The 12808-nt window shown below is 55.4% G+C and overlaps 1 protein-coding gene across 1 annotated transcript; it reads left to right on the forward strand.

Annotated features, from left to right (window-relative positions):
• Positions 1–269: 269 nt before the first annotated feature.
• Positions 270–7932, forward strand: NODAL (nodal growth differentiation factor). The gene is made up of 3 exons (XM_004615487.1): positions 270–462; positions 5976–6688; positions 7780–7932. Exons 1-3 carry the CDS (start codon positions 270–272, stop codon positions 7930–7932), a joined length of 1059 nt encoding a protein of 352 aa, XP_004615544.1.
• Positions 7933–12808: the final 4876 nt, after the last annotated feature.

Genomic DNA, 12808 nt, shown 5'->3' on the forward strand with positions numbered 1-12808 from the left:
GTCGGGGGGTCTCAGAAACGGGCAGAGAGTATGCCCGGGCGCCCAGGTCAGGCCAAGCAGAGGGGCCCTAACGATTCCCCAGCTGGCGGGGCTCCTGGACAGACTCAGCTCCCGCCTGCCCACTGTTGGGGGGGGTCTCCGGGAGGCCACCCCCTGGGGGGATCATAAGAGTTTCCAGCATCTCCCCAGGGAGCCGGGCAGGGGCGGGGCGGGGCGCAGGTCGGGGATAAAACGGGCGGAGGTGCGGCGCCCGGCCCGGCCAGCCCACCATGCACGCCCATCGCCTTCCCGGCCTCCTCCTGCACGCCTGCTGCGCGCTGGTCCACGCCGGCACCGCCACGCTGGTCTCGGGGTCCCTCGAGACACAGGGACAGCCGTCGCCGAACCCGCTGGCCTATATGCTGAGCCTGTACCGTGCCCCGCTGCCTCGGGCCGACATTATCCGCAGCCTGCAAGCTCAAGGTAGGCGCCCCCCACCCCGCGCACTGCACGCCCCTCGGGACGACCCACACCCGAAGGGGCGCCTTGGTGGCCGGGGTCTGCGTCTGGGTGGGCAGGACGCGGCACGGGAGGTCTGAGTCTGATGGCAACGCTTATCCGGGGGACCTCGGGGAGCCACCTCTCGGCGCCAAAGTTGGCACGGCTGTGCAGGGGTGTGTGTGGAGGTTGTGTGTGTGTCACTGTTCTATATAATGTGTGGCGAGACTTAGGTAACAGGCACATAAAGTAAAACTCAGTCCAACACTCGCTCAGTCACAATCAAGACAGTTACTGTTGCCAGCACATTTTGTGCAATCTTTTCTTTGGGAGCAGAGCGGGTGGTCCCTGGGTGCGATGCTGCAAATGTTTCCGACTGGTCACCAACTTAGAACGGGTACCAAGCATGTAGCACTGGAATTCAGGATTCAGAGATCTGGAATTAGACCTGAGGTGCCCAGAAATGGGGCAGGAAGGCAGACCCCAGGCCAGGCCAGGTCGCCTAGGTTTGGGGGCTGCGGAGGAAGTGGGGGTGCCAGGAGAGTATTTCCCTTGAGGATTGGCATCTGGGCAGTGGGTGAGGCCAGCAGGTAGGTGTTGCACGGGGTCCCTTCCCCCCTCCCCCACGCAAGCACATCCGGAATCCTGAGTTGGGGAGCAGATGCCGGTCACCACTGCCTGCCCTTGTCTGCGGGGGCCAGACAGCCCTCCCTCACCCAGCGCGCAATCCACATCAGCAGTCTGACCTCAGTGGCCACCCGCTGGCCCCCTGTGATCTGGGAGGGGGATGCAGGGGGCGCCCGACAGCAGCTCCCAGCTTTTGGTCTGTCCTGTCTGGGGTCAAACCATTGGTGACCTTCTCCGGGAGGGTCATCAGGGGACCAGCCAGACTAGAGGAAGGGTAATGGGGGAGCCATTTAAATTACTGAGTTCCAGAGAGCGCCAGGCTGGAGGGCTGGGGTGGAAGGTTGGGGTTGTGCTCAGTGCTTTACCAGGTCACTCTCTCTTCCCAGAAAATCCTGACAGGTGTGTGGGGCCGACTGGTCATAAGGCAGTTTGGAAAGTGGGGCTCTGGTCCCTGACTCCATGCTTAGTTTTCTCTGGGGTGTGTCTGAGCTGATCTGTCGATTTCTTAAATTTCTCCTGTGGAAGGACTGGGGCGGGGAAGAAATATCCATAACAATATTTGCCGTCACGCCATTGTCCTGGGTAATGCGCCCGAAGAGAGTTCTTTTTGTCCTGTGGCTACCTGGTGCCAGCACCCCTCTGCTATGCTCAGCTCCTAGTTCTGTTGTGAGCCGCCTGACCCGAGGTTTGCTTCTGCCCCCATTGAGCCCCCATACTCGAACCTTTCATTCATTTCCTCACACAGTCTCAGGGGTGGGAGCCAGGGTTCCAGGAGTGCTGGTCGGACCCTCAGCACTGGCTTGGAGTGACTGTCCTTAGGGTTTACATCACCCTGACCCCTCCCCGCCACCCCCTGTCTAGCCTAGCACCCCATGTGCTGAATTGGGGAGGAGGGTGTGCGAGGTGGGGGGCGGTGTCTGGATGACACCAGGTCTGTGTGGCAGTCTGCATTCAGGGCATGGAGGGTCACATTTGTGGCCTGCCTGGAAGATGCTGATTTGGCTTCCTCCCACTACCAGGGAGAGCATTCTTTCTGTTCCTTTGGGGGCCACACCCAGTGGTACTCAGGGGATACTCTGGGCTCTTCATTTCAGGAATCACTCCTGGTAGCTCGTGGTGTCTGGAGAGACAGAGCAAGCACTCTACCTGCTATCTCTCCAGCCCTCACTTTTTATAATTTTTTTTTTTTAATTGAAAGAACCACAATTGGAGCTGGAGCGATAGCACAGTGGGTAGGGCGTTTGCCTTGCACGTGGCCAACCTGGGTTGATTCCTAGCATCCCATATGGTCCCCGGAGCACCGCCAGGAGTAATTCCTGAGTGCAGAGCCAGGAGTAACCCCTGTGCATCACCGGGTGTGACCCAGAAAGCACTGTAGCACTGTCACCCCGTTGTTCATTGATTTGCTCTAGCGGGCACCAGTAACGTCTCCATTGTGAGATTTCTTGTTACTGTTTTTCGCATATCATTACGGGTAGCTTGCCAGGGCTCTCCGAGAGGGGTGGAGGACTCGAACCCGAGTCAGCCGAGTGCAAGGCAAACGCCCTACCCGCTGTGCTATCACTTCAGTCCCTCACCTCACCATCCTGTCAGATGACAACTCCTCTGACCCAAAAAGCAAAAAAAAAAATCAAAAAACCCCACCATGATTCACAAAGTTATTGATTGTTGAGTTTTAGGCTCAACAATAGTATTTAAACACCAACCCTACCACCAGTGTTAACTCCCCCCCACCGTGTTCACATGCCTCACCTCCAACCACTCCACCACCCCCACCCACCACCTTGCCAGACACATTACCAAGTGTTTACAAACATGCCTCCAGTGTTGTTGGTCTGTACCACTCTCTCATCTCACCGGCATGCCTGAAGCCCCGGCCCTGCTCACCCCTTACTTTCCTTTTTCATCTTCTTTCTTTTTTTTTTTTTGTTTTTGGGTCACACCCAGGGATGCACAGGGGTCACTCCTGGCTCTTCACTCAGGAATCACCCCTGGCGGTGCTCAGGGGACCATATGGGTTGCTGGGATTCGAACCCGGGTCGGCCGCGTGCAAGGCAAACGCCCTACCCACTGTGCTATCGCTCCAGCCCCTCTCATCTTCTTTCTTCCTCCCTCAATTTCTTTCCTTCTGCCTTCTGCTCCCTCAGCTCTCGGGTCAAGGGTGATCGAGGGTGAGCATTCTTAAAGCCTGTTAGTCTTTATTTTTTTCTTTTTGGGTCACACCTGGCGATGCACAGGGGTTCCTCCTGGCTCTGCACTCAGGAATTACTTCTGGCGGTGCTCAGAGGACCATATGGGATGCTGGGAATCGAACCCGGGTCAGCCGCATGCAAGACAAACGCCCTACCCACTGTGCTATCGCTCCAGCCCCAAAGCCTATTAGTCTTCAGTGACCTTCCAAAAGATTGGGCCCCCCCAATGGCATGATGAGTCAGACTTAGGGAGTCCCAAGGTGTGTGTGGTGACCGGACCCATTTCATCCCTGCAGTGTCCCCCTCCCCCCCATGGAACTCGCCACTTCCTTCCCCTGTCCAGGTGCTTCACCCACTCCTGCCCAAGGACCTGGCTGCATCAGGAATCAGAATTTGGCAGCAGTGGTGAAAGATACTGTCGTGGCATGGCTGAGAGAGTCAAACTCTTTTACACCCGTATCTCAGGAAACTGCAGCCCCCCCCACCCCGTTCTTTCTTTTACAATGAGGGGAAACTGAGGTCCAAAGAAGGAAAGGAACCCGCACGTTGGATAGCCTGCAGCAGTCATCCATCCCCAGAGCCACAAGGTTGCCTTCCTCTGCAAGCCAGGCACAGCTCGTTTTATTTTTTGTTTGTTTAGTTGTGTCAGGGACCTCACACCACAGTGCTTGTGACTTGCTCCTGGCTCTGTGCTCAATGGGTGAGAACCCAGTTGGCTGCATGCAAGGCACATGCCCTACTCACTGTGCACTCGGACCCCCTTCAGACCTTCGTATTCCCCAGTTCCTCTTGTCACTGCATTACTACTTCCATTGTAGAGGGGAGAGAGAAGCTCCAGAGGACTTCTCTCCTGTCTTTGCCTCTGTTGGCGTGTGGGGAATCGATGCAGTTGGTTGTGGCTCTCTCGGCCCCTAAGGGCCACTCATTTGTGTCTCTGTTTCCCTGTTGTTGGGCCCTCACCCTGCAGTGGCTGTGGGCTAGGCAGTGCTCTGGATCCAACCCGAGGCCCTCCTGCTTGAGCCTGACCCTGAAGATCACTTTTCCGTCCATCCTGTGTGCTATTCCCAAATCTCACGCCACTTCATCCGGCAGTGAAACAAAGCATCCGTCCACCCCCTTCCCTCCCTTGTCTGGACTTTGTGGTCTAGGTGGGAGAGAAGGGTTGGGGTGTGTGTGTGTGTGTGTGTGTGTGTGTGTGAGAGAGAGAGAGAGAGAGAGAGAGAGAGAGAGAGTGGTGAGTGTGGTGTGTGAGAGGGGGAGTTTGTGTGTGTGCATGTGTGAGAAAAAGCCCGAGAGTGTATGTGTGTGTGGTATGTGGGAGAGTTTGTGTATGTGTGTGTGTGTGTGTGTGTGTGTGTGTGTGTGTGTGTGTGTGTGGCAGGCATGGTGCTGTGTGCCCAGGTATGTGGACTAGCCAGGATGGTAGGGTGAGCATCTCTCAGGACAGGGCCTGTATAGCAATGTTCAAAGCCTGTACTGCCATGCGTCTCTGTACGTAGGTAGCCCAGGACACGGCTAGGACATGGTCAGCCAGTCTGGCTTCTGTGACCTGGAAGCCCTGAGCTCTCGGGGCCTCTCCTGGCAGATGACTCCATCTCCCTGGGTCTGGGCCAGGATGTGCTTCTCAGTGAGGAGGGGCTGGCAGAGGCTGACTGCAGGCTCACGGGGGAGCAGAAGCCCAGGACTTAGGGCAGAAAGCCCCAGATTTTGGGAGCTGGAGAGACAGCACAGTGGGTAGGGCATTTGCCTTGCATGTGGCCGACCCAGGTTTTATTCCTCTGCCCCTCTTGGAGAGCCCGGCAAGCTACTGAGAGTATCCCGCCCACACGGCAGAGCCTGGCAAGCTACCCGTGGCGTATTCGATATGCCAAAAACAGTAACAACAAATCTCACAATGGAGATGTTATTGTTGGTGCCAGCTCAAGCAAATCGTTGAGCAACAGGATAACAGTGACAGTGGTTAACTCAGAAGTTCAATCCCCAGTATCCCATACAGTCCCCTGAGCACCACCAGGATTCCTGAGTGCAGTCGCGAGTAACTCATGAGCACTGGCTGGTTGTGGTCCCCAAAACAAAACAAAAATGAAAGCCCAAGGTTTGGCCTGAGCTGCGCGAGGGGAGATGAGTTTCCCCAGCCTTTCCTGAATGTTCTGCACAGTTTCACTGACTGACCGTTTGCAGCGGGAGCTAGCTGAGCAGAGGACTGGAGCTGGGCTTTGAAGGCAGTCGAGGTGCACCTTCAGCTCCGACCTCAGAATCACACCTTGGGTGGGTTCTTGCCGCTCCCCGCGCTCGCATTCTCCTCCACTCTGAAACGCGGACTCGGGCTAGAGCTGTAGTGCAGTGGGGTAGGGCGCTTGCCTTGCACGTGGCCAACTCGGGTTCAACCCATCTCGGCATCCCACCTGATCCCCTGAGCCCCCAGGAGTGATCCCTGAATGCAGAGCCAGGAGTAAGCCCTGAGCACCGCTGGGGGTGGCCCCAAACCACCACAACAGACAAAGTCGAAACAGACTCCACAAGCGAAACAGACTCCACTAGCCATCCGGCGCTTAGGGTCGGGGTGCGAGGACCGAGTGTCAGGGGAGGGGCTCTCGGTGAGCAATGGTGGTGCCTGTCCCGCTAGCGGAGGCTGCGGGGCTGCACTTACCTACCTCCTTCCTGTTTCTCCCGACGCAGATGTGCAGGTGGACGGGCCACGCTGGGCCTTCGCTTTCGACTTCTCCTTCCTGAACCAAGAGGAGGAGCTGGAGTGGGCCGAGCTCCGGCTGCGGCTGGAGCCCCCCATCCCACTCCCCGCCCACGGCCCGCTCTCCATCGAGCTCTTCCACCAGCCCAAGCCAGCCGAGGGCCAGGCCCACGCCGGCTGCCCGCAGCGCCACCACATGGACCTGTTCACTGTCCCCCTGTCCCAGGTGACCTTCGTCTCCAACAGCGTGGTCCTGGAGGTGACCAGGCCGCTCTCCAAGTGGCTGAAGCGCCCAAGGGAGCTGGAGGAGCAGGTGTCCAGCCTGGCTGGAGAGTGTCGGCCACAGCCTCCCTCGCCTACGGGCCCCAACAACACCGCCAGTGACGTGTTCCTCTTGCTCTACTCCAACCTGTCCCCAGAGCAGAAGCGGCTGGGCAGCTCCACCCTGCTCGGGGAAGCCGAGAGCTCCTGGCGGGTCCAGGAGGGACAGCTGTCTCGGGAGAGGGGCCGGAGGCAGCGGCGCTATCACCTGCCTGACAGGAGCCAGCTGTGTCGCAAGGTCAAGTTCCAGGTGGACTTCAACCTGATCGGATGGGGGTCCTGGATCATCTACCCCAAGCAGTACAACGCCTACCGCTGCGAGGGTGTGTGCCCGAACCCCGTGGGGGAGGAGTTCCATCCCACCAACCACGCCTACATCCAGGTGGGTCCCTGGGGAATGGGCACTTCCTCCTGGCCATTCTACTTATCCATTTATTTATTTATTTATTTGGTTTGGGGGCCACACCCAGTGCTGTTCAGGGGTCACTCCTGGCTCTGCACTCAGGAATCATTCCTGGCCGTGCTCATGGGATGCTGCGGATCAAACCTGGGTAGGACGTGTGCAAGGCAAGCACCCTAACTGCTGTCCTATCGCTCTGGCCCCTTTGTTTTTAAATTAATATTACTTTGGGGGAGAGATTTGGACCACAAATAGTGGCTCTCCAAAAGTTAAGGGCTATACCCGGCTGGGTGCTGGGAGGACCATCTGGCACCAGGGCCTCCAACATTACAGCATAATCTGTCCTGCTGAGCTGCCCACCTGCCCCTTTCCTTGTCTTTTATCCAGTTAGGAGTGACTAGAAAGGTTTCCACTGCCCAGCCCTGACTTTAAGGGTGGGAGAGAGAACAGCAGGCAAGGCGCTTGTCTTTCATGTGGTGACCGGGGCTCCGTCCCTGGTATGGCGTACCCCAGAGCAGTCCTGGAGTGAACGCTCAGCAAAGAGCTGGAGTAAGCCCCCTGCCTCTCCCCAAACAAAACCAAACCAGATTAAAATCTTCCGTCTACAGATTATTTGCATGAAGGAAGCTTGATTTCTTTTTTTGTTTGTTTTTCCTTTTTGGGTCACACCTGGCAATGCACAGGGGTTACTCCTGGCTTTGCACTCAGGAATTACCCAAGGCGGTGCTCAGGGGACCATATGGGATGCTGGGAATCGAACCCGGGTTGGCAGCGTGCAAGGCAAACACCCTACCTGCTGTGTTCCAGCCCCCAGGAAGCTTGATTTCTGACACTGTATGTTCCCTGAGCACTGGGAGAGGCCTAACACCCAACCAAACATATACAAAACTTAAAAAAAAAAAAAGTATTAGATATTCAAGTTGAATATTGGCATGCTGTTTCCTTTGTGGAAATAATTTCCTTTTATCTTTGTCCCCAGAAACTGGTTTTAACTCTTGGCAACTACCCCCCACTTCTCCTAAAATGATGCTACCCTGCCCGCCCTGACCACTGAGCTCTCCTCTCCCTTGCAGAGTCTACTGAAACGGTACCAGCCACACCGAGTCCCGTCCACGTGCTGCGCGCCGGTGAAGACAAAGCCCCTGAGCATGCTCTATGTGGACAACGGCCGAGTCCTCCTCGACCACCACAAGGACATGATCGTGGAAGAATGTGGGTGTCTCTGAGGGGCTCCCGGAGGGACTGGATTGGCCTGAGCTCTGGATGGGGCGGGAAGCCCTCGGAAGACACAAGAACCATCTAACCCAAGGGAGAGAAACAAGGAGCGGGAGGCTGCTCTGTCCTGAGGCCTGTAAAGGGCTGCACCCCGCAATGGCCGGCATGCGGAGTCTGGCTGGACACGGGCCGCTGTCAGGCGTGGGCACATGGGGCCTGGGAGGGGGCCCTGGGGGTGCCACCCTCCTGAACTCACCATGTAGGTGACGATCGGGCACAAACGCTCTTTCCCCTCATGGCTGGTTTTGCTGGGACGCCGGGGGAAGCTGCATGCAGAAGTCGGGGATCTGTGCTCTTTTGAGGCGAGAAGAGACTGCAGACCTTATAGGTCCCCAGCTACCCCAGCACTGAAGGCCAGGGCGGTCTTTGGTCATTGCCTCCCACATCCAGTAGCACTGTGTAGATTTCGTCAGACTGAGGGTCCTATGGCCTCAGGCTGGGTGATTGGCACCCCCACATCTTTTTGGCTGGCGAGCAACGATTGTTTCTCGTCCTGTGGGCCTCTGCCTGCGTGTGGTACGAACAATACCTTCCCTGTGCCTCCGTCTTGCCCTGCTGGTGCCCTTGAAGGGAGAGGCAGGAACGCGCCGAGGGTGGCCACGTTAGCCCAAGGGAGCTGAGCCCTTGTGTGTTCACTGTGCTTGGCAGACGCCACCTGCGTCTATTAAAGTTGTGACAGTTCGTGTCCGTCACAGTCATGCTGTGTGATGAGCTCCCAAGGGTCCTTACCAGCAGGGTCAAGGCCCTGCTCTGGGTGGAGGCTTGCGTTTGGGTGACAGCTCAGCCACCCAGACGCCGTAATGCAGCGTGCAGCCTCCTGGGACATGCCAGCCTGGATCCTGTGCCTTCCTGCTGCCTGCTGGCCTGGAAGGGTTCGGAGTTTTCAGCCATGGACAGTCCAGTCTGCTAGGCCTTATCCCCGTCTTCCTCTAAACCTTGTAAAGCCTTCCAACCCCAAGCTTGCCAGATCTTTATTAACATGATTTTGATTTGGGGGTTTCTCCCAGCTCTGTGCTTGGGAGTCACTCCTGGAGTGCTTGGGGGTACCAGTCGGTGTCAGGATTGAACAGAGACCACCTGCAGACAGAGCTTAGTGCATCCAGCTGTCCCATAAAGCTGAGCCTTCTCTGCCTCTTCCTTGCCCACAGAGGCTTCCAACCTCTGCACACCAGAGGACTGGCACCATCCACTTGACTAAGCTCTGCCAGAGGTTTGGTTTTGTTTGTGGGTGGGGGGGCACACCCGGCAGTGCTCAGGGCACACCTGTCAGTCCCTCAGGGCCCCGATGTATGCAGTGCTGGCATTCAAATCGTTACCGCAGCTGATGCGTGCTTCACCCTCAGTACTGCTGGATTTCAACCTCCTCACGCCTGTGATGGGCAGCTGAAAAGCATCAACTTTATTAAAGGGCCCTGAGTTTGGTTGCATTTTGTGTCTCATATACCGTCTCCCCGATTTCCGGAAACTCCCACCCAAAATACCTCAGCATAAGCCATCGTCTGCTTAGCAGCTGACCCTGTGGAACATTGCAGTAGCAGGGATTTGGCAGGGCAAGGGGCCTGCCCTACTAGTATCCCCTTTCCTGCACTCCCAAGAACCCCACCAGTGGGTGTCCTAGCTGTTGGGGACGAGATTCCAATCTGGAGGAAGCTCTGCAGGATTAGATGCGACTCAACTCAATCTCGGTTGAGTCAAGGGGGCGGGCGGGGTGCTGCTGGCTGGGACAGGGGTTGGCTAGGCGGGCTTGTAAAAACCCAGTGGCTTGGGGGCTGGAGTGATAGCACAGTGGGTAGGGCATTTGCCTTGCACTTGGTCGACCCGGGTTCGATTCCCAGCGTCCCATATGGTCCCCTGAGCAACGCCAGGGGTGATTCCTGAGTGCAAAGCCAGGAGTAACCCAGTGCATCGCCGGGTATGACCCAAAAAAGCAAAAAAAAAAAACAAACAAACAAGAGAACAGTGGCCTGACTTGGCAGCAATGCTGACCAAGGGGCAGGGGATGGTTCAAGGGCTGGAGTTTGTACCTTGCATGTGGGGACCCCAAGTCCGCTCCCCGGCACACAGGGAAGTGCTCTGAGCACCACTGGGTATGACCCAGGAAATAATACCCAAAGTGTATTCAGTTCTCATTTTGCGAGAGGCAACTTCCTCTCCCAACCACACCTCAGAGCCACAGCAAATCCTGCATCTGACCGCACTGCCAGAGGCTTTGGTCCTGCTTCTCCTAAGGGAGATCCCAGTGAGGAGGGGCAAGGCCGAGAGCTGGGCTGTGGCCTGGGGGCCCCAGGAGCACTGTGGTTTTGCTAGTGAGGCCTCCCCAGTGTGCCTCGGGGGTCTGGAGGCCCCTCCTGGAATACTCAGTCTTGCAGCATGGGGCCTAATGTCGCGTGCTGCTCTGGCCCTGCGTGCAGCTGCAGAACTAGGGAACACGTATGCTACAAGCTGGGCTCTGGCAAGGGCGTGTCCTCCCTACGGCAGCACCGTTTAAACAGCATCTGCAGGGGCTCGTCCACAGAGCTCCGAAACCAGGGTTTTGGAAGCAGATCTTGGAATTCTCATCCCACTACCAAACTGAGTTTAAAATTCCAGCCCAGGGCCTTACAGCACCACCTCCAACCTCACCCCCACCCCAGTCCCCTCTACTGTGTATGCCCAGGGTCACATGTCAGCGGTAGCACTTACCCAAACCTCATGCTAGGGTCAGTGCCTACATTCTGACGTGCTGAATACAAAAGATTGCATGGTGCAGGGGACCACACAGCACTGCTCTGGGGTCTTCATGCCAACAAGGCAGGTGCCCTACAACAGAGTCCTCCAGGTCCCTTGGGCAAGCTTCCCCTAAAACCTATGGCCTCACACCGACCCTGTGTCACTGTCCTGTGTAACTAAGGCGGCAGACCGGTGGTTCCAACCTTACCAAACCCATGGTCAGCAGTGGCCTGTGGCTTTATGGTCCGATGGTTAAATGCTGCCCTCTGGGGCCAGAGCCATAGTACAGCTGGGCAGGGTGCTTGGCCCCCACATGACCAACCAGGGTTTGATCCTCAGCACCCTGTAGAGTCCCCAGGGCCCAGGAGAAGTCAGCCCTGAGTGCTGCTGGGTGTGGCCCCCAAACTCAAAAGAGTAATGCTCCCCTAGACTTGACGCTGAGCTGACGACAAACCCTCCAACTCTACTGAAGGCCTCTACTGAAGACCCAAAATACCAAGGACTCGCAGCTCTGAACACGGTAGGAAGCAGACACAGAGCAAAGCCTCATAGGGCGCTGGCTGGGAAAGATTTGGGGGGATACTAGAGCCACAGGGAGGTTGGCTGTCAGCAGTCCAGGGTGCTGGGTGTTGAGATGTTCCCATGTGCGGTCCTGGAGCTCAGCGTGTGGGTCTGGAGAGGTCCATAGGACTCTGACCTCGGCCAGCTGGACCATCTCTCTGTGATGCATTTTAGAAAACAACACCAGTGACATAGTCAAACTTCGCTTTCAAAAGATGGTGATTGCATTTCTGAAATGCATGTCCCGTCCCGCGGAACCGGATAACGGGGTTCACGAGGAGAGGGTGCGAGTGATAGGGAGAGGGGAGACAGACAGACAGACACACAAACACACAGAGGTGAGCAAAAGCTACTTTATTGTAACTCCACAGCGCTTATGTATGCTTAGGTTTCAATCTACTTGCATCACGGCCTTAAGGTAAAACAAAGAGTAACTAATGGCACCAGGGGCAACTAGGGGAGTTAACAGTAGATATCCAGAAGGCTGATCTATCTGTTCCTATTGGCTAACCATCCTGCTCTTGTAAAAATGTCCCAGTCCTCTCATTCTTGTAAAATGGCTTTCTCAACTTGTTAATGTGAATGTTTGACCACAAGCTATATGCTGAAGGTCTGATCACTACAGGAGAGAATGTTTGTTTCAATCACTGAAAACTAAGAGAGAGGTGGAGGGTGGGTTTGAAATTGTGTATTTTACTCCAGAGAGAAGATGCCTTTTCCAAGTAAGATTGTTTTCTGACTGATTGTGCATTTGATGAGTAACGGGAGGAATGTCACAAATTTGGAAATAATCTAATATCCTATTGACTTTTCCAGGGTCCTATCAGTAAATAGACAATAAAATTAAATTTTGATTTATTAAGACAGACATCTAAGGACTGTAATTTTAGAAACTAGTATATGCATGACACTTCTCATTCTATCTGCTGAAAAATTGTTTTTTTTTTTGTTGGGGGTGGGGTTGGGTCACACCTGGCCATGCACAGAGGTCACACCTGGATTGTGCACTCAGGAATCACTCCTGGCAGTGCTTGGGGGACCATATGGGATGCTGGGAATCGAACCCAGGTCGGCTGAGTGCAAGGCAAACGCCCTACCTGCTGTACTATTGCTCCAGCCCCTATCTGCTGAAAATTTGAGTGATTTCTGCTTTTGTATTTATCAATGTAATGAATATCAATTGTCATAAAGATGTCCCATTGACATTTGATAATCCTTGAGTACTTTCTAAATAAGTAAATTAAGCCTTGTGTGATTTTATTGTCTTGTGCTTCTCTTTGTACTCCCCCCGCCCCCCCTTTTTTTTTTTTGTTTTTTGGGTCACACCTGGCAATGCACAGGGGTTACTCCTGGCTCTGCACTCAGGAATCACCCCTGGCAGTGTTCAGGGGACCATATGGGATGCTGGGAATCGAACCCATGTCAGTCTCGTGCAAGGCAAACGCCCTACCCGCTGTGTTATATAGCTCCAGCCCCTGTACTCCCCTTTTGCTTCTTTCTTATTCTTTTTTTCAAAAATAAGTATAGGAATACACTGTAACAGGTGTTGTAATAAAC

The sequence above is a fragment of the Sorex araneus genome, chromosome 3 (assembly GCF_027595985.1).
Source record: "Sorex araneus isolate mSorAra2 chromosome 3, mSorAra2.pri, whole genome shotgun sequence".
NCBI classification, from domain to species: domain Eukaryota; kingdom Metazoa; phylum Chordata; class Mammalia; order Eulipotyphla; family Soricidae; genus Sorex; species Sorex araneus.

Coding starts and splice junctions, on each gene's coding strand:
- NODAL (XM_004615487.1), top strand. CDS start 270: ATGCACGCCCATCGCCTTCCCGGCCTCCTCCTGCACGCCTGCTGCGCG. Junction 463..5,975: donor CCGCAGCCTGCAAGCTCAAG/GTAGGCGCCCCC, acceptor CTCCCGACGCAG/ATGTGCAGGTGGACGGGCCA. Junction 6,689..7,779: donor CCAACCACGCCTACATCCAG/GTGGGTCCCTGG, acceptor TCTCCCTTGCAG/AGTCTACTGAAACGGTACCA.